General features: G+C 42.8%; 1 protein-coding gene and 1 long non-coding RNA gene across 2 annotated transcripts in view; one reads left to right on the forward strand and one right to left on the reverse strand.

The window, feature by feature from the left end:
• Window positions 1–142: 142 nt before the first annotated feature.
• Window positions 143–4,299, forward strand: LOC109513629 (uncharacterized). The gene is made up of 3 exons (XR_002167834.1): window positions 143–312; window positions 441–966; window positions 4,243–4,299. It is a non-coding gene; the product is annotated as an uncharacterized LOC109513629 (long non-coding RNA).
• The window catches only part of dgkaa (diacylglycerol kinase, alpha a), a 26,315-nt gene continuing 5,203 nt past the window's right edge, over window positions 587–21,698 (reverse strand). Inside the window, exons 2-24 of the mRNA XM_019866177.1 lie at window positions 15,963–16,076; window positions 14,424–14,500; window positions 12,336–12,465; window positions 11,165–11,239; window positions 11,034–11,083; window positions 10,654–10,728; window positions 10,380–10,496; window positions 8,859–8,976; window positions 8,118–8,206; window positions 7,906–8,025; window positions 6,764–6,862; window positions 6,567–6,644; window positions 6,422–6,495; window positions 6,033–6,107; window positions 5,501–5,586; window positions 5,257–5,346; window positions 4,357–4,517; window positions 4,142–4,206; window positions 3,966–4,056; window positions 3,719–3,905; window positions 2,482–2,599; window positions 1,974–2,034; window positions 587–1,885 (exon numbers count right to left, since the gene is read on the reverse strand). Coding sequence (XP_019721736.1) covers window positions 1,805–1,885; window positions 1,974–2,034; window positions 2,482–2,599; window positions 3,719–3,905; window positions 3,966–4,056; window positions 4,142–4,206; window positions 4,357–4,517; window positions 5,257–5,346; window positions 5,501–5,586; window positions 6,033–6,107; window positions 6,422–6,495; window positions 6,567–6,644; window positions 6,764–6,862; window positions 7,906–8,025; window positions 8,118–8,206; window positions 8,859–8,976; window positions 10,380–10,496; window positions 10,654–10,728; window positions 11,034–11,083; window positions 11,165–11,239; window positions 12,336–12,465; window positions 14,424–14,500; window positions 15,963–16,038 — 2,193 coding nt within the window. The 5' untranslated portion in view covers window positions 16,039–16,076 and the 3' untranslated portion in view covers window positions 587–1,804. The remainder of the gene's footprint in view (window positions 1,886–1,973; window positions 2,035–2,481; window positions 2,600–3,718; window positions 3,906–3,965; window positions 4,057–4,141; window positions 4,207–4,356; window positions 4,518–5,256; window positions 5,347–5,500; window positions 5,587–6,032; window positions 6,108–6,421; window positions 6,496–6,566; window positions 6,645–6,763; window positions 6,863–7,905; window positions 8,026–8,117; window positions 8,207–8,858; window positions 8,977–10,379; window positions 10,497–10,653; window positions 10,729–11,033; window positions 11,084–11,164; window positions 11,240–12,335; window positions 12,466–14,423; window positions 14,501–15,962; window positions 16,077–21,698) is intronic.

Here is a 21,698-nt window from a genome sequence, read left to right on the forward strand (position 1 = left end):
GCTTATCACGTGCATAAATTACATGAAGCAACCCGTCAAAGGGACGTGTATTTAATCTTTGAGCATGGTTGCCATCTTTGTTGTTGGGATCCCCCACACTGCAGAAGTTGTGCGGTAGGCGTTTTTGCCAGTCTTTGTTTTTCTTTTCATTTTTTTAATGTGTCACGCGACGACGTACTGTTACGCTGATGCCAATGTTCAGAACCTCGAAACGTTGCATGTCACATGTCGACTCTCACCTTCTGTTCCTCTACAATCCAAGGGACACCAAACATATCCAAAATTAATGACGTCACTACAGCAACCAAGCAGGTAATACAGTACTGGAGTGCAAGTGAGTTATTTCCACCAACTTTCCTTAAATTTAATATTCCGATCTGTGCCGTTCTCTTGAATTCAAAGTAAAAGAAGAATTGATCTAATTTTGTTCCTATTATCAGGAGTCAAGACCAACATGAATGGAGCAAATAGAAGGCAGGCAACGGAAGAGGTTATAGTAAGAGTACAGTATTTATTTATAATGTATAAATTATTCCTTATTAACTAAAAGCAAATGAGGGTAGCGCCAATATTTGTACAACATTAATACTGTAAAAAGATTGATGTCTTTAATCCAAATTTTGAGCTAAAGCAGAACTAGGGATGAAAAAAAAAACAATACACAAGTAATGGCACCCTCTTGTGTCAGAAAAGTAAACGGCACGATTTCCTTGATTGCACATTCTGTCCCTTCAAACACACTGTCGTCACAACACGCTCTTGGTATACTGAAATTATTTGACTCCGTGGAGCGTTTACATAGTGACGTAAACCTTTACAAAAAACCTTTAGGTACAGGGGTACATGGCAGACACACAAACACCCTCCTTTTCACCTGAACGATTTGTCTCATATTGGTGATAATTGAAGGCTAAGTCTAATGGCCTTGCGTCCCGCTAACATGAGGCAGTAGACAGACAGACACACGTACACACACACACACATATTCTCAGATATTCCCTCTTAAATGTACCATAGTATTACAATTCTTTCGGCCACATTCAATCTTTAGCTCATGGTCCTTTTGAAATGTATTATGATTCTTATTATTACCATCATTGATCATCATTGTCATCAATATTATTATTACATTCTCATTATAATATACTTCTGAGCCACAAGTACAACAACTAGGAATGTGCAATTCCCAGTGTGTCTCCCCAATTTAGGCAGAAGCAATCAAAAAAGCACTCCTCCTTCTCAAAGCAAACTAACATTACATTCCTACACAGCAGTCGACCTGAAGCATTGGAGGCGTTGATTGTATTGAATAAGAGCTTCTTCTTTGTCTTGTTGTTGTTGTTTTTTTTTTTTAATCTCACAATCACGCAAATAATCTGCACTGCGTGATGTTAAAGCCTTATAAGATGTCAGTCGGTTATATACAATAATCAAGTACACAGAGTAGAGCGGTAATTCATATTTTAAGGAAAATTGAATTCAGGAAAATTAAAATTCTAGTGTACTTGTTGGAATTCTTGGAAATGTACCACTTTAAAACCACAAAATTAAATGGTTAAATTATTTTCTGAATCTTTCATCTCCGATTGCATACGATGTTGATGTAAGTGCTTTCTTTCCATGTGGTACTCGTATAATAGTTTGTAAGTTTTGTTTCAACAGAAAAGACAAATCCAAAGTGATCGGACATGTCAGTCTTCAAAAACAGCAGATGTCCATTTGTAGCTCTGGAATTTACATTTTACGAATGTGTATATATATTTTTTAGAAGTTACAATATTGCCTGGAGACAGAACGTTTGCTTTTATTTGTAGTTGAAGAATCCGGATGCTTTGGCCTGTGGAGCCATCAGCATGCTCGCTTGGTTCTTGTGCGTGATGTGAATCTGAAAAGTCAACGCAAACATTTCATTACAAGAACAACAGTAATAAACCCCACCCAGACAGTTTGACAATCCAAATGTTTGTACATACTGTGCAGGGCGGCTGCATCCACGGCTCTCCGTCGATCTGCATCGGCAACGCTTTCTTGGTCCTGAGTAGAAACAAATCAAATCGGAAACAGATAATTTTTACCGCCGCTGAACGTCAACTGGCGGCCGTGATAACCCGGAAAGACACCGGACGTTTGGAAAAATTCACATATTTTCCCCAAATTCCCGATGGCCAACCTGCCCCTGCTTGTGGAATACCACCTGTATGGCGTGAGAACCAAACATCTACATGTACACATTTGTTTATAGTTGGACCTTAGTGGAGTTCTGTGTTCTAATCAACGCTAATCTTGACAAAATGTATGTTGAGGAGCACTTCTAGGACTCAAATTATGTGCTTGAGGTTGCCCTTTGGAAAAATGAAAAAGCCTGACACGTTTCAGCATTGCAAACCTTTTGTCAGGAAGTCACTCATGTTTGAAAAGAAGGGAACCGAAACTGTCAGCTCCCAATAATAAGTCTGAATGTGTCTCTTGTGTTGACCCCACCTGATGGTGAGCTGCGCTGTCTTCGCCAGCCTCACGGCGCTCTTCAGGCCCGTGTATATTTGTCCCATCTCCATGGCGCCCTCTAGGCCCACCACCTCCAGTCTACGGTCGCTCAGATCTGGACAATCACAGGAACAAAAAATATCAAAGTACTCAGAGTTTTTTTTTATTCACTCAGGGAAGTATTTGTAACAATATTGTGCACTCTTGGTTATCAATCTTAGCTCTGGCATTCCTGTGTAGAGTTTGCATTTTCTCCCCGTAACAGCCCCCCCCCCCCCCCCGCCCCGACACACACACACATTCCAACAACATACGATATGTTCATGGAATACTCCAATTACGTGTGAATGCTTGTGTCTAGATGTGCGTTGAGATTGGATCGCGACCACCATGCGTGAGTCTCATCTTTTACGCTTTTAATTTACTTTCCTCTCTGAACCAGAATGCAGCATGCCCACCAATATGCAAAGCTAAAGAACAAAAATATGGCATTCTACAATTTCCATTTAAACACAGCTTTGTGTTAGTGTGATACATGGCCAATCATGGCTGCTTGTGACCACACTGGGTCGTCAAGCAATGATATCGTCATTTGCTGCCATCTAGTGACCATTTTCTGGTAGTGGTTGCAAAAATGCTACTTTGCTGCCACCTTTTGGAAAAGCAGAATTTATGATCCAACTCCTGAATTGGCGCTCATTAGATTTTGTAGTGGGCGGCCCGGTGGTCCAGTGATTAGCACGTCGACCTCACAGTGCAGAGGTTGTGGGTTGGCATGTTCTCCCCAAGCCTGCATGGGTTTTCTTCGGGTACTCCGGTTTCCTCCCACATTCCAAAAACATGCATGGCAGACTGACTGAAGACTCTAAATTGTCCCAAGGTGTGATTGTGAGCGCGGATGGTTGTTCGTCTCTGTGTGCCCTGCGATTGGCTGGCAACTGGTTCAGGGTGTATGTACCCCGCGTCAGCCTTCTCGGGCGGAGTTTTCATGTTCTTGGAGCACTTGCATGGGGCTTTCATGCTAACATGTACATTCGGTTCATTGAAGACTCTTAAATTGTCCATGAAATTTAGCTGGGAGGGGCTCCAGCTCACCTGTGACCCTAATGAGAATGAGTGTTTCCTCATCGAAAATGAATGGATGGATAGGTTGTGCAGCTGTACCTAATGTTATGTCCTGTTGTTTCACAATCCTATTCTATTCTTCTGGTTTGACCATCAAGAGTTCAAATACCTTGGCCGGTCACTTTCAGGATTTCGGGGTCCACGATCACATCGGGCTCGTCCTGACTGCTCGACCCCTTAACGTCCCCCTTCTTGCTCTCACCCCAGAGATTGGAACCGCCATGCATGCTGGGAATGTTTAGAACAGCGATGCCCTCCAGAGACAGGCTGCTGAGATCCAAAGGTGTCCCGCAACACTGGCGACAGAAGACAAAATCAACAAATGTGTTGCTGTTGTTGCGTTATTGCTGTCTCACCTCTATCGTTAGACTTTCATTCAGTTTCTTGCAAGAGGCTGAGATGGTCTCAGAAGTGGCAAATTCAAAATACCACAGCTTGTTCTTCATTCTGCACACACGCAAAAAAAAAAACCCAGAAACACTCAAGAGGTTTGCAAAGTGAGATATTCTCAAAAATGTCACCCAGTCTGTACCTGCTGTTGAATTTTTGAGGATGTTTCTCTCGCATGGTGTGAAAGCGGTGTGCGATGGAGGCGTCCTTTTGGCGCAACAAATCCGCATCAGTGAGCCACAGAGACATACACACACACACACACACACACACACACACACACACACACACACACACACACACACACACACACACACACAGACACACAGACACACACAAGGCTTTGTGGGGACTCACCACTCCGATGGAGAAGTAGTTGTTGATGATTTCATATGGCACCGGGTCGCCCTTCTCTTCACCTTCCTCCATGATGACCTGCACGCTCCAGCGGTCCATCAGAACCTGAGAGCTTCCCTCAATGTCCCTCAGGATCCTATTCAGGTCCTCACCGTCGTATCCTGAGGGGTGACGTTGTAGCGTGCTTTGATATGATAAATCATTTGCTGAGGCTCCTTTCGGGCCCCCTGTAACCCGATAACATGGCAAGCTGTCCACTGTAGTAAACGCTGTCCCCGAAAGGGTTAATTGCAGAGGGGACGGTGGACTAGTGGTTACTTGAGTACTACCATATTTTCCGCACTAAAAGGCGCACCTAAAAGCCTTCCATTTTCTTAAATGCTCACAGCGTGCCTTAAAATCCGATGCACCTTGTGTATGGTCATTACGGTAATATGTCAACCCCAAAATGTCTCCCTGCTAGAGACATGCTTACAACGAACTTAAGACGATCGGTTTCGCAGTTGAACACGGAAACAGAGCAGCGGCAATAGAGTTCAACGTTAACGAGTCAATGTTATAACTTGCTGTTGGTTAAGTGAACCGTGTCGCTGCTTTATTAAATAAGTTTTACTGACATCTGATCGTCGCTATATAAATCAGGGTGTAGTGTAGTGTTCTGTTGGCATTTCCTTGAGCGTAGCTCCATCTAGTGGATGCATTGTAGATTGCGTCTTATAATGCGGTGCGTCCAATATATGAAAAAAATGACGAAATAGGCCATTCATTGAAGGTGCGCCTCATAATCCAGTGCGCCTTTTAGTGTGGAAAATACGGTAGTCTTCTTTGCCACGCTTTGTATGAGCATCTTGTCACAAATGCCACATCTGATTGTTGCTGTAACGTATCATTTGTTCCCACCTCCTCCCCACCGCAGGCATCGCGCCAGGTCGTTTCCTGTGCCCAGAGGAAGTACGGCTACCGGCGGCCGCACCAGCAGACCGGCTTTGTCTGAATTGGGTAGGAAAAGTAGGAGGATACACAAAAGAAGCAAAAAGACAAATAATAATTTGCTGCACACTCCAAAAACAATCGTTTGACCTCGGCGGAGGTCCGTGCTCTACTGGGTCTCCCATTTGCAAGTGATTTTGTGCGTCGAGCTCACCGATGGCATCCAGGATCCAGCCGACGGTGCCGTCTCCGCCGCATACCAGGATCCTGTAATCCTGAAGGTTTCTGAAGAAACTCAGGCTGATCAAGAGACAACAACTTTATTTGCACGTAAACACAACAACACACAACTTATAAAAAGTTAAGGGCCATTGAGATGAATCTAAAATTGATGATGTCTTTTACAGGTGGACTTCATTTGACCTCTGAAGTTGTGTACCAGTCCCAACTGTTGAAACAGATATTGTGAGTTTTGCTGTTCTTCAGCACCTTGTTGCTGAACAGCAAATTCTATACAAAGGATCGAAACATTGAAGAGTTGGACATGTACGGTCAAAAGTTTAGACAAGGTCAAATTAGGTTCAACTGTAAAGGTTATTGTGCATTTTTGGTTCATCCTGAAGTTTCACTAAAAAGCCCAGTAGCCCAAATTGTTCTCAGTAGTTTATGGGAACGTAGCTGTTGCAAATACAGCGGTTGTTTGAGGGTCTTTGCATCATTTTTTTTTTCTAGCAGCAGTCACTCACCCTGCAGCCGGTCCACCGTTGGAAAGGTTGTACACTTGCCGAGGGTTGAGCAAATACTGAAACTTACGGAGGACCCTGAAATGCATAAAAAAATTAACTTGAAAGATGTGTGATTTTTAAAAATATATATTAAGATGGCTTATGAGGAACCATTTTTCGTCAAGCTTTGTTTAGGTAAATTATTTGTAATGTACTGATTTGAACTATTTTTTTTTTCAGTCCAGCTTTTTGATTTTTTAACATTTATAATCTATTCACATGACTTTGTCGTCAAGTTTTGAGGCATTATCATGTTTTGTCTTCCTGTAGTTGTAATCATCACATGGAACAATTTGCGTAACGTGGGTACAAAAGATGCATCAATAAAAATGTTTGTTGGTGAGGCTCACCTTTCCCCCTGCTTGCCTCCACTTTTGGGATTGACAAACACAAGAAGAGGGTGCGTATTGGGCACGGGGCTGATCTGTCACAGAAATAAGTTAAGAGGACATTGGCGGCTTTCCAATCATTTCACGAGATTTCAAGTATACGTACCTGAAGGACTTGTCCATCAGGTGTTGTATTGAGCTCAGCGTCATCCATCTGACCGGAGCAGCCATTGTTCGATCGCTCCTTCATCCCACAGAGAACACGGAAAGTAAATGTTGATTAGATGATTGATGATGACAGACATTAGATGATTATCTAATATGGGTCGATAGATCGATTGTTCCACCCATCCATCCATCCACCTTGATGACAGGATAGACAGCCCACGGAGGCAGGATGTGGTCTCGAAGTGGGCCACACGTGCACTCGCTCGGCTCTTCGTCTGCACACGCGTCGTGGCGCTGGGAAGAGCAATACAATGTCAAAGAGAAAAACAATTGAGAGAAACGTCATTCCTGGATCTGCATCTTTAAAATCACAACTCACAAAACACATTTCCCTGGGAAAGAGGAATACAAATATAAATACAAATATAAATTAACATTTTGACGTTTTGCATACAAATAGTTGGGAGTCTAGTTAAGATCATCATTATTCGTTTATTCCTGAAAATGCATCTATGAGTTAGTCCCCGTTCGGAACTTAGACCAACTGTTATATAACAATAGGGCTAATATACAAAACAACCGCCGCTCATGACATAGTACATGACATTATGTTAATGCCAAAAGGCAAGCAGAAATTCTTTGAGTTTTCTTGGTGCACAGATTCGCATTATTTTGACAATATTTGGTCTTCCTGCTCGGTGACATCCCCAAAACTTGGATCCACACACTTGCTGACTCCATCAGGGAAAACCGAAGCCACACTCTCTCTTCGGGGCTGACATGTGCTTCACACTTCACAGTCATTTTTTTTTTTATTCTGGGACCAAACTGCAACCATTCAGAGATATGCCCCAAGTCGTCACAGTAACAAATTGGCCGAGCAGTAAAACATGATAGTTTCAGCAAGACTAAAACATAATTGTTTCATACATATATACCGTATATACAGTATATACATACACATATACATACAGATATACATATACACATATACACATATATACATATACATATATACATACATACACACACGCACACACACACGCACGCACGCACGCACGCACGCACGCGCGCGCACACACACACACACACACACACACACACACACACACACGCTTTCTCTGACATCTCCAATCTCTGTTCTGATGACCACAAAGGTGTTTGACAGATTTTTTCTTTCACACAAAACTCATCCAAGCATGCGTTTATGGAGGGCAAAAAAAGGAGGCCTCCTCCAACCAAAGTTGGACAATTGACCACAGTTTTTTATGTCTTGATCAACCATAAACTATTCAACCCCAACCAGCATGAGTCACTCATGCGCAGGCCTTCCTCACCATGGAGTGGCACCACACACAGTGTTTGCCCGTCAGGCCTTGGAAGCTCTTGATCTTCTTCTGGCACTTGTCGCACTTCCTTGATTCACAATTGCCACTCACCCAGTCGTGCGCTGGAACCTGAAAAGAGGAAAGTCTCATTTGTGGCCACAAGGGCAGAAAAACAAAATCACACACAGTCCGTTCAGGTTTCCATGAAGACGGTAGCGTACCCCTGTTTCTTTCTTGGACTTCACATAGGTTCTGGCACAGGGGGCTGGATTCCTATTCGCGCATCGGCCATGGACTGTGTACTTGCAGCCTGTCGATTGTAGGTGACAAAAGTATTCTGAACGCACTCTGAACTTAAGTAGAAATACAGATACTTGTGTAAAGACACGACTGGTAAAAGCATAAAGTGCTGATTCAACTCCCGTATTTAAGCAAAAGTACAATAACAGACAATTGGCTTTCTCTCTTTTGTTCATTTACATTGTGCTCGACTTTACTTCTCTGTACTTATGCCTATTTTACACCCTATTGCACTCTGCATGGGCTTTACTAAGCAAGATCCATAGAGTAAAAAGTACTGACATCATATTTTAACCCTTTCAGGGACAGCGGTTACCAGAGTGGACGGCTATTCAAATGTTGTTTTCGCTTCAATTAATTCATCTTAATGTCACAGTTGTGCATCAACCACTACAATGGACCCTTATGTGTGTTGCCAGCCACTGCCATTATTTTTTTTCTCCATGCCTAAAGACACTTGAGTAAAGAATCCTGATGTAGGTTATCATTATTTGTGCATGTAAGGGTTAAAAATGAAGGGTGTAAAAGTAAGCTCGGATATCGAGTAAAAGCTACTAATGTGGAATTTCCAGCACGGCTGTAGATAAGACCACCAAGAAGGCGTGTTAACGGACGCTCCGGTTCCGTGTATGCAAACACGCTGTCGGGTTGCGCTTACTCACAGGTGCAGCACAGGCCCTGCTTCCTGAGACCCAGTAGCATGCAGTGGCACACGTTGCAGTAAACGGGCTTGTTGAAATGTTTCATTCTCCACAGGTGCTGTCCGTCTGTCTGTGTCATCTGTTAAACAGCAAACACAGGAAAAAAAAAAAGAAAAAAAAAATGACGCGACAATTCGGTTATCGAGGTTATTAACAGGACATAGAGTTGAGTTCAGGTCAGTTGAGCGTACGTTCCCGATGCTTTCCCGTTCGGTCGCAACATAACCCCTTTTGTAACAGAAGTGTCCCACATTTATTTCACACCCACTCGCGGCGAGCCTCGCCTCGCACTAATGACATTGCTGATTATGCAGAATGTGTCATGGCGTCCCGGGCAGCACGGCGCGTTCACATCAGCACGCTAATCTTCGCAAATTATCCGCACAAGATGATGAGGTTGCTTCAATCTGGGAAATTGGGCAAAAGTACTTTTATCCAAATTACATGTGAAAGTGCTCCCCCCCCCCCCTTCCAGCAGGTGAATCCATCTCTTCGCCGGGTTATAAATAGCATAAGAGGGACAGAGAGGTCACAATAGCGTTTGCGATTAATAATTGATACACGACAGACACGATTTTTTTTTTGTTGTTGAATGTTAAGCTTCTCAAAAACTATTCTAAATATAATATCTCTGTCACTTTTTTGTATTACCACATAACATTTTATGCATCCTGCAAGTAGGACGAGGGGGAAAAAAACCCTTTTGTCTTGTTTTTCAGTTTCTCAGACATCAATATGTATCAAAGTACAGTATGATGAGATCATTTTCACGGCCAAAATAGAGTGTTACAAGGTCATACAAAAACATAATATAATTCATAAATCGGCAAACATTTTGGGGGGTGGGGGGGAATGTGAAAAAGCTTACATGTGTGCGATGTCACGATAGATGTCAGCATTCCACATGAGTGAATGCTCAGTTGAGGAAACATCAAAATCAAATTCAACTCGGGTTTTGCTTTTTGCAACACACTTTTGCCCCCCCCCCCCCATTGTTTCACTTTTGCCTAATTTCTTTTGCCGCAACGTGACAATTACTGCTTTCAGAAAGAAGATGTTTGAGGCTCTGTTTTTATGATGCCGTGCTGGGAGCGTTTAACCAAAGTAAATATTGTTGTTTCGACAAAAAGTGACAGGAAGTAGCAATTTTTAAATATGAAATTAAATATGTGCTTTCAGGTTTCTGGTTTAGCAGAGTTCCTGCTGTTGGAAAAAAAATTGTGCTGCGGGCTCATCAGTCATTTACAACCATAGCCAAAGGCTCATTTATTATCTTCTGTTTTAATCCTTTTAGTCAACGCCATCACGTGTGCGAACGTTAAAAAAAAAAAAAGCACGCTAGAGCACTCACACGTCGGTGACGACATTCACGCACTTAGTAGTGCTTGAGTACCGTATGTAAAAAAGCCAGAGAGATGAGAGATAGGAGGCAAAGGCCAGCAAGGCGTTGGCATGAGCCTGAAAAGCGTTCACGTCGTTCACCTTCAGGCCGAGTAGGACCAGCAGGGGGACGTTGTTCATGCCTCCCTCCACCCACTCCTCCAGAGAAACAGTACCGCTGCTGTCAGCATCGATGGCAGTCATCATGTCCTTGAGAACCTGCGGGAATCTCTCCGTTATCATTTGAACGCCAAACAGGTTTCTCTGCTTTTAGGAGCGGTGTCAGGTTGGTCGTTGTCGTTGTTGTTAGATGAGAAGCTTGTCAGTTGACAAAACGTGGCGCTTTCAAGTGCGGCGAGGCCACCATGGGGCTTACCGGCCTGAGCTCTGACACGTCCCATCCCAAGTACTCAGCAGCGTGCATCATCTGGGCGATAATTCGATCCACTTCCTGCCACGAAAAAAAAAGGAATTAAATACGATCAGAAGCACTAATCTACGTTTCCAAGCAAATTTGTTCTATTCAATTGCATAACGGTGTTACTAACAGTCTATTCCCTTCATTTTGTCGTGTTTCTCTTGGCCGCGTTGTTTTCAGGAGCTAATGAGGACGTACAAAGGAAGATCATTTTGCCGAATCAAATTGCATTCCGTTTGTGTTGCCATTTCAATCAAATGTGCCCAATGCCTTCAGAAGCAGTCGTGCTGCCTGATGTAACGTGATCAACTGTCATATTCAGGGGTGCATGTTTTTACCGAGCTGTCCAGAACGCCATTGCCGTCTCTATCGTAGAGCTTGAAAGCAACTGAGGGTAAAGAAACAAAATGAAAAAACAGTGACATTTATTTTGGAGGGGGAGGGGGGGGGGGTCAAGAAAAGGACTTACATTCCAGCTTGTCCCGAGGCTGACCGTCCTCCAAGAGAGAGAAGTAACACGAAACATCCTTGAGAAAGACCTCCTCTGTAAAGAGAGGCCAGTCGAACAACATATATTGTCCATCAATCCATTTTTTTAAAAGCTCTTGCCCTCATAAGGCCCGTGGGTGAGCTGGAAACGATCTCAGATGATTCAGGGCAAAAGGCGAATACACCCCTGGTCAATTGCAGCAACATGGATTGTACTGTTTGCTCCCCCGCCCCCACTGAAAATGCTTCTCGACAATAAAATGCGATTCACAATGTGAATTGAATGAATAAAAAGGTTTGATTATGAAAAAAAAAAAAGGAAACCCATTGCTTGTTTGTTACTAAGTGAGATGTATTACCGGTATGTAAAACTATATTCTATCTGAAACCCTGAATTAGTATATTGAATTTTCAGTTGGATACTCAAATACTGAAACAGTTGATAGCTACAGCCCAACATTAAACTCCCCCATTATATTGTTGTGCTTTTTTTTTTTTTTTGGTTTGTTTTGTTTACTAAAATATTTAGTTCAGATCTGTGGGATTAACCTTGAAAAAGTGGCTCCGTTAAATTAAACAGCTGCTCCTCAAATTAAGTCATTGACCAGCAAAATTCCTCCTCGAAGGAAAAACTTTATTTCGAGCATTGCACACATGTTACACAAACTAAGCTGCTTGCACGGAAGTCAGAAGAATGGACCAGAACACCAACACTGATTATTAACAGAAACCCCGAGAAAACTTATACTGTATTATGTTTGATTATTATTAGTTTTTCCTTCGCCATTGACTATTTACCTGAAAAAAGACAACAACAAAAGGGGTGTCCGCGACATTCCATTAACGTAATAAAATAACGAAAATGACAATAATGGACATGTTTTTCAAAGGGCAGCATCAATATACGTATACTATCATCAACGTGTGCAAACTATTTTGGTGACATTGCGCTATGGGTTACTCTGTGATTATTTTTTTCAATATCCTGGAATAGCCAAAAATTCTCATTGTGGTCTGACATTGATATAAGACTGTCATCGGCCGCAAGCATGCCGATCCGTGTGTGTGCGTGTGTGTGTGTGTGTGTGTGTGTGTGTGTGTGTGTGTGTGTGTGTGTGTGTGTGTGTGTGTGTGTGTGTCTGTGTTCTTACTGCTGCTGTCTTCCTGGGCAGTTTCGGAGTTCTGGAAAGAGCGGAAGAGTCGCTGGCATAGATCTGATGGGAAGTCGTCCACTTCCAAATAAGTCTTCAAGAAGAGACGGAAGCCTTCTTCATTGATGCACTGGAACGGATAAAACTTTGAATGAAAGGCGTGTGAGGCGTTTCAGAGCTTCATTAGAACGGAAAATTACACTGTATAATGCACGTCTTTTTCAAAGCGGATATTAAAAGAAATTTCAAGAATGATCAATTATGTTATCATTTTTATTACTTTTATAATGTTTGTATGCAAATTGTTGGGTCTCTTTAAAATCTGTAAATGCTTTTTTTTTGTCGTTGCCACCTTTTTTTCATGGCAATTACAACAGACGTCAGTTATTTATGCTTATTTCTGACAATTTGTTTGACAGCAAGCTGCTCTGTACTTGCGTACTACGTAACATCGGCACTAACTGACGCAAATAAGCGCGCCTCACTATGCCTGACATATGAAATACATACCTGTGAACTTGTACGTTTTCCCTGTATTTTATACGTTTTTTTATCATTTCAAATCATGTACGGTGTACTACAACTTTTATACGGAAAAAAAAAACAATTGTGAACCGATCTCACAAAGACCATTTTGGCTCAAATCCAGATCGTCTCACCTGCTGGTAGCCAACGACAATGCCGTCGTCGATCGCTACTATTGTCACGGCAAACCAGCAAAAGTAATCCTCAATCGTATATATATATATATATTTTTTTTATCGCTGCGTACGGTAGGATTGATAAAGCATGACGTGCACATGCGCGGTAAGCCGTTGTAAGGTTTTTTGTTGCTTTGTAAGGGGAATCGTAATCATTTATAAGGGCAGCTATTAGCCGAGGTTGACAGGTATGGAAATAATGAGTGAAGCTGAGCGAAAATCCACCTTCGAGTGATGGCTGTAGACGGCCGCCGGACTAGGCTGTCTGAAACACGATCGCGCATGGGCGTGATGCCTCTGCAATCATAACTGTATCAAAGTCAAAAGGTGAGCAGGAGCTCCAATGTGTCTCGTTGGCTGCACGGATTAGCGTTAGCTAACAGATGATCAGCGGCACATATGATTGATTGCTTGGTTAATATGTTGACGGCGCCAGTGGTGTTTGCGTTTCGTGACGTGTCCAGGCCATGTGCCGTGCATGAGTCTGGGCTGCCTTCTCAAACCAGCTCATTTTATTTCGCAGAGCAAGAAATAGGTTGTGTAAAGAATGTGATTGCTTCCAATGCAGCACTCCGGCACGCATCCCACTGAGTGTTATCCGTCGCCACTCCCGCTTGTATTTCGGCACTCAAGCCCTCTACTGCAAGAAAGCAGAAGTCAGTACAGAAGTTCAGTGCGCTCTCTGGCCTGGTAGGAGTGAATTTCATGATTGGATGCTGGAGGGCTTAAACTGAACTCCCTCGATAATGCTGAACCACAAACCCATTTCTTGCTGACGCCGATGCCCTGCAGTGCTGCCCCACTAATAAATAATTCACTCACTGCAACCCCACTAAGACATTTAACTGGAATCCTTGTGTTATCGCCATGCTGTATCATCCTTGGTGCTACCCTCCCTTTTATCCATCCGTCCATATTCGAAAACACTTCCTATAACCGCAAATATTTCAGGCAGTCGTGTCCACCACAAGGTCGCCACGCTGCCAGGGATTCATTCTTTCGGTTTTTATGAGGAAAACGAATTTGAAATGCCCCCCGTAATAGGCCATCAGAAATGACTACGTTACCTTGCTGCATAAATGGATTCAAACTTCTGAAAGCAGTCGGCAAGGCTACGCTTGTGTGGGCCCGGGCGAGGACGTCATTTACATTTGCAATCTCGGTAGAACGGCGCCGCCTCTCACAAGAGTGCTCAGTCAACACCATCGGCGGCTTTGAATCTCATTAGCCGGTTTTCAGGCTGTTAATACGTGCCCACGTAAGAATGAATCACACGCTTCTTTTCTGCATGCTCCGAGTCATCACGTGTCAGAACTTGAGCAGCTTTGAAAATGAGGAGGACACGTCGTCCCGTCTCTTCCCATCCCGTGTTGTGCCGTGCTCTCACCTCTCCATGCCTGTGCCGGGACAGGCGGCCATCTGCATCGAATTCCCGCAGCACGTCTTTCACCTTCAGGCTGCAATCTGGAAGAGGTCACACAATGAGGGGCAAAGGCAAGGGCAGATATTTGAGGCCTATCACGTGACGGCAACATATGACAAGTTCTGAGTGTGGTAGGGGTTGAGAATTTTCCTCATGAATCAACTGAAAATGAACAGTCAGTTAACTCATTTTCTGTACTAGCCAATTCTGGACCAAGTCTGAAAAGACGTTTAAAAACGTCTTTGGGAGTGAATGAGTTCATCGAAGGAATAAATTCATTTCACGATTTTAGAACATACAAAGGTGTCTTCATTGCAAGATTTCTATTATATGAAATCATCCGCCCATCCATCCATTTTCAGCACCGCTTATTCTGAAGAGGGACGCCGGGAGTTGCCGGCGTCGATCCCAGCTGAGTTTGGGCGGAAGGCAGACTACACTCTGAACTGGTCGCCAGTCAGTCGTAGAGCACATAACGACCATTCACGCCCACATCCACACCGTCACTGAGTGGGAACCGATCCCACGCTGCCCGACACGCAAGTCAGGCGAGTGTACCACTACACCATCAGTGACTATATGAAACTACAAAAAAGTGAATTAACGTTACATAATCGAGAGCCATTCAAAATAATGAGAACACTGAATTAGAATGTGCTTTTTATTGCCTGTCACCCTTTTCTTTAGTTGTTTTAAGGCTTTTGTGATTAAGGGCTATACTCGATTTTCTAAAGTGCATTCAAGTACTTCAAAAAGCGCTGTCACATTAAAATGTATTGTATTTAAAATGATAATTCAATATGAAATGCTTTATTTAACCCTTTCATGGACGGCAGTTACTACAGTGGACAGCTTATCATGTTATAGGTTACAGGGTGCATGAAATGTACAATTCGGGGTTTAATGCAAATTTTTTCTTTTGAAAATCTGTCTTGAAGTGGCACAACGTTTGATTGGCCATCGTACATTAGGTCACACGTGACTAGCCAATCTTGTGAGACTTAATTTCAGTGAGCATCTGAAGCCCAGTTCGTGAGAAGGCCGCCCTGCGGCATGTTAACTGAACTAGCGCTTCCAATTTAACAGCAAACTTGCACAATTGTTTTTAAACACGTGCAGCTTTCTGATCGCTTTTTCTGTTTATTAGAGAACTAAATGTATGCATGACGCAAATGCACAGACCACTTGTGTCCATTTTAATTCCTCCCACATAACACGACGCCGTCAAAGCATTTATTCAGAGCAGGTTTGCGAATGGCCATTCGTTTTGATTGGACCTTCAGCTCATAAACGTTTTAAAATGGTGGAAGTTTGACTCAAAAAAAAAAAAAATCAAATTCAACACCCCTGCCTGGTGTAGGGTTCTGTATTCAGACTGAAAGCTTGTCTCAATTTCAGACACCAAGGCTGCAGGCGAGTGTGTGAGTGGGTGGAAGTGCAACATGAAGGTGAGCGTACGTGTGCCTGGGGCGAGGGGGTTGAAATATCGATAAATGTACTCACATTCAATGTACTGCTGGAGCTGGATGAAGTCGACAGGGTTGAGCTCCTTCACATCTTTGCTGGCGGGGGCGGACATGCTGCGTGAGCTCAGGTGCGAGACGCGGCGAGGCGAAGCTGTGGAGACAAGAGACAAGGTAGGCGGAATGTGGTCTGCTTTTGAAAGCAAAGTCAAAACAACTTTTTACACCTCGCACCGTGGACGTCTATGACGCAGAGCATTCGAGTGCTTGATTTTCCATCCATCCCGTTTTATATAGCTCTTGTCCTCATTAAGGTGGTGGGTTAACTCTAGCCTTGCCCAACTAACTCCCTTAGGGTAAAAGACCGGGTAAACTATGGACTGGTTGCTAGTTAATCACAAGGCACTTTTGGACAAACTCTCATTCACGCCCACATTCACAGCAATGAAAAACTTTTTAAAAATGTTTATTATTGTTATTTTGTTTTTACAAACGCCCCAACTTAATTGAACCCCCCCGCTGAACATCCATCCATCCATTTTCTGAACCGTTTTATCCTCACAAGGGTCGTGGGGCGTGCTGGAGCCTATGCCAGCCGTCTTCGGGCAGTAGGCGGGGGACACCCTGAACCGGTTGCCAGACAATTGCAGGGCACACAGAGACGAACAACCATCCACGTTAAGACTCAGACCTAGGGACAATTTAGAGTGTTCAATCAGCTTGCCACACATGTTTTTGGAATGTGGGAGGAAACTGGAGTACCCGGAGAAAACCCACGCAGGCATGGGAGAACCTGCAAACTCCACACAGGGAGGCTGGTGCCGGGATCTAACCCATGACCTCTGCACTGTGAGGTCGACGCACTAACCACTGGACCACTGGGCCGCCCGCTGATAAACATTCAATATACATTTCCTCGAAAAAACTAAGTAAATGAGAAAAAATACTGGGGGGAAAAACCCCAGGAAAAATCCAACATATGAAAAAAATTTTGAAAAAAAAAAAATAAGGAAACAAAAACGATGAATGTAAATCTGAGGGTGCCGAACTGTGATTGTGGGGGTTGACTGTAGTTTTAAGTTGTAACATCACCATTCACCACTAGATGACAGACATGGCTTGGTTGCACTTACAGTGGGTCTCATGCTGCATTTGGGGAACGTGGGAAATCGGAATGATCCCACTCAGATTGTCTCAGTTCCGACCTGAGGCAAAAGTAAACAGCAAAGATGGCCTATTCCAATGAATTGTTTGTTGTTCCAGTTCCTCACAGCACATATTGACCTCCAGCAAACCCAACCATAATGTCTGAATCATATATGTTTGAATGTTGGGCAGCATCCTTACTAATTGCCTCCCACTGCACAGCCTGTATTTGCATTGTCATCATTAATAATAAATGGTGATCCACTACAAGCTGTCTTCCCCAAAGTATGTCAGGCTAAAAGTGAAACTTTGACTCCCGGTAGTCGATGGGCCCGAAATAATTTTGCATTTTCTCATTGGCCTATAAAAACTATATAGCCTGAGATGTATTTTAGGCTGGAACTCGGGACTGAGCCATCCGCCCACAGCATCCACTCACCAGAATCTCCCAACACATTGGATAAGCTGCACAAATACACACACAGCTCGCCTCACCGAACAAAGTCAAGAACTGAAATGTCAAACAAGGTCCGATGTGGGTAAAGAATTAGCATGTGACTCACAAAAGAAGCTTGAACGCCATGGTGAGAACGCAACGAAAAGGAGATTCCTGAATGGTGGGAAAACAAACGAGGCAAATATGTCATCAATCATTTACAAGGCGGATAAAATTGGAGAGGAGGAAGTCCCCATCCTAAACTGGTGATGACTAAAGTTTAAAGTGCTGTCTGACAAAAAAAAAAAAAAAAAAATTGAGCGCAAAAAAAAAAAAAAAAAGAGAGAAAAGGTCTGCTTGCTCTTGCTGGACTCACTGAAAAAGCTTTGCTCTGTCCCTGATTTAATTCCCTCCAAAGGTCAGGAGCGTTGCCTAGCAGGTTTGCGGCTGATCAAGCGGGCTAGGAAAGCACGGATGGCCAAGTGCCACATGGAGGAATCATGGCAGGATCGATGCCTTGGAAGCGATTCATCTAAAAATAGGACTCAGCAGGGCGATGGAAATCAACTCAAAACAAGTTGCTGACGTCTCAAGTTCACTTTCCACAGGAGGAATCAGCATGATTTCCCTTCAGGCTCTTTTTATGTCATTCAGCCTCTCTGCAATCACTTCCTGATCAAGCCTCGCAAATGACCCCAGAGGAAAAAACAGAGAGGTGGAAAAAAAGCATCCTAGAAATGAATGCCTCTGGAAAAACAACGGTGCCGTCTGATCTGGATTAGTGAAGCAGCTATAAATATTTCATTCAGGGGTTTGCAGGAATTTTGTGGAGCCTTAATACTCGCCACATGACACACCCTGACCTGCTGCTTACCTCAAGGGGGTTTTAAAACGGCACAAGGGCATTCTGATTTTTCACTGAACTAGGATGCGGAATAACGAAGGCAATTTTTGACAGCCAAGTGTAAAAGCTGAGAATACTTTTCAAAAACCTCAAAGTGATTTTCTTCAATTCAAACTTATACTAACTCAAAAAGAAAAGTGCTCCCCCCCAAAAATGATGTCGTTTTCAGGAATAGTGGACAATGATGAACTTCTTTCAACTTGGAGAGGCGCTGTTGGTTCACTCAAGCGGTTTGCTGTCGAAGAAGTAACTGCGTGACATCAGTGATGGGAAATTGGGCCACGCAAACCTCCACGATGCTACGAATCTGGAGAAATTTATTCTGATCGGTATATAGCAAGCTCACTAATACTATAATAATACTGTATATCAAAATGAACAATTAATTAATCGATCCGTAATCACTTTTCCCAATTATGTATGGAGGTGCCCATTGGTAATCCTCATATTTCATGTGGAGTCTTTTTTGTGGATTCAAGCTGAAAGATAACAATAATACTGCAAGGTTTTTTTTGTTTTTGCATGATTGAGGGCTCTCTCACAAGTGAATGGACGGCAGAGAAAGAAGGCTGGCTTCCCTCGGGGCAGTCCGCTGTGTTTATATGTGCAGACATCTGGCCTCCAATCAAAAGCCACGGTTACTGTAGTTTGATGATTCTAGTTATAACAGAGCAGATTGGCTCCATCATTTTCAGACCTTAAAAAAGCTCCAGACGACTATAAATAGAAAATGTTGGCCTACTTGCTGGGAGCCCAGCGGATTTCACCGTTCAGACTATTTGTGTAACTAGTTATGTGTACAGTGAAATGAACCTTATGACATGAATATGGTCAAATTTGAGTATATAACTGGTAGACGATCATCCAGCCTTTTATCAGCTCTTTCAGTCTTTACAAAGATGACATAAATATGTCAAAGGGGGACACTTTTTGCCCCATGTTGAGATCTCATGTTACTGTATTTACATATCAGAGGTGATCATTTTGGGCTCTATTTTCAACAGACAGCGCATATGGATATCCTGGCAAGTCCTGATTTTCGTGCAGGCACAAGCTTCGATGTGCCTGTTGGGGAATTTTTATCTCTCTGTGCCATGCTGGTTGGGCATCCCGGTGCACCGAGGGCATTTTCTGATATTTTGGTGGCAGAAAGTCCCTTTAACTTTATAACTTTATTCTTACTGGAATCATGGCACTGTTTTGGCACCGGCAGTGTAATGTGATTTTGGTGATTTTGAACGGTGCATAGATAAACAGACTCCGCACTCTACAGAAATATGACAACAGCATGCCTCAGACCATCTGAATCAGTGCAGAAATTTGTTATCATATCTCTCTCTCTCTCTCTCTCTCTCTCTCTCTCTCTCTCTCTCTCTCTATATATATATATACACATACATACATACACACACACACACACACAAAAGATCGGGGTGGAAAGCGGACTGCAAGTCGGCTGTGCTCACACCCACAACTGCGCAAAATGCACATTTTACATATGCCAGCTTGCACGGGTCTGCAAAAATAACAAAATTAGAAAAGATTTGGACAACCCTCTGCAGAAGATTCTGGGCAGAAAAACAGCTATGATATGAATAAAACTGTGATATATGAGTGACAAAAGGGACATCACAGCCATGGAGGAGGTAAGAACTGACTAGTAATCCCCCCATGCAGATTTGCATTTAGAGGCAGGGTGAGCTTTACCCGATCCCATCCTAAAAATGACAATGTTTTTTTTCTCTGTCCAATGTGTGTTGTTAATACACAGCAGTAGGGCTGGGGAAAACAGTTATGGCAATAAGTTGCCTTAAGTCATTTCCATTCATTTTCATGGGGGAAAGAATTGTTTTGCGTTACAAGCATGGTAACAGAACAAATGAAACTCATATCTCAAGTTACTACTTTTACGATTTGCACTGGACATTTTTTTTCAGGGATAAATTAAGAAAAAAAAAACGTTCAAAAAACAATATAAGCGAGGTGCATCTGTGATGAGACACTTCTGTCAAGTTACAACATTTCAGCATTACCGTGATTAATTTGTGTGTTTTTAAACTTGAATGAAAATTAAGAAAGCTAAAAACATTTTATAACAGTTAATAATGTCTATATTCGCGATGGAATTTTCCAGCCATTTTTAATGTCGCTTGTCCTCGTTAAGGACATGCGTGGGGCCAAATCCAGCAGACGTTGGGCAAACAAGTGGAAGGTTGACCGACCAACTGGACTGGATGATGTTTGACCTTAGTGGTTCCACTAAATGGAATGCATTGTAGAAAATCCGGCTGCAGGGAAAGGTCAAATTCCGGGCACTGCAACTGTAATACAATTTGGAATCCAACCAAAATATGGGGAGGGGGTTTAGGGGTTGACCAGCATTCAGGTTTGATTTGTACTTGACAAACGACTACTACTGTACTGTAGTATTTCCTAAGTGGTAAATGCACCACCAATTAGACTCGTCAACCAATGTTTAATTTTTTTTTTTTAAATCAGAGATGCAAAAAATTTTTCTAGATACATTTTTTTGGGGGGGGGGGGCTGATTCTGAACCTATCCTCATTTTTTCCCTAGCATATCAGGTTTCCATAATAATATTCACAATAATCTCACAATAACATAACATTTTACAGAGTAAAATGTATTTAGATTTATGAATTAAGTCTCAGGTTCAGCAACAGGTGGAAGTATCTTCTGAAACGTCGGAGCCATAAATTCCTAATTCCAAGCCATATTGTGCAGGTCGAATTTAAAAACAAAATCAGAAAATATTTCCAAAATCTGAAAAAAAAAGTTAATTTTTTTTTTTTTAGATCTGCTTCAAAAATAGATTGCACACATAACGCCATCTCTGTTTAAAATGTACAGCTGACCAGTTTTATTTTCACCATAAAAACATCCCTCTTATCAGCAACCATAATGTCTTCCTGTTAACCTGTCAGAAAAGAAGCACTCGACAAAAATCACTTCAAGGTGCACATGGGGAATGACCTTTTTTTCCCACACGGCTGTTTGTGCCGGCTGTTGTAAAAGCCCACGCCTCGCGACGAGAAAATCTGCTGTTGTGCAACCTTCAAATGCCACTTTTTTTTTCTCTCTCTCTCTCTTTCAGATTAGAAAGACTTCTCTGAATAGAAGAAAATATTTTCCACCATCCGCCTCACTGGAGCGTGTGCAGCAGATAGCGGCGGAGGCGGCGAGACGGAGGACACATTTGGTTGCTAAGGAGCGTGTTTCCCTCCATTAGCAACTGAGAGAGCCTCTGACAAACATGTGGGAGGTGGAGG

Source organism: Hippocampus comes, unplaced genomic scaffold (genome assembly GCF_001891065.2).
Source record: "Hippocampus comes isolate QL1 unplaced genomic scaffold, H_comes_QL1_v1.1 scaffold409, whole genome shotgun sequence".
NCBI lineage: Eukaryota > Metazoa > Chordata > Actinopteri > Syngnathiformes > Syngnathidae > Hippocampus > Hippocampus comes.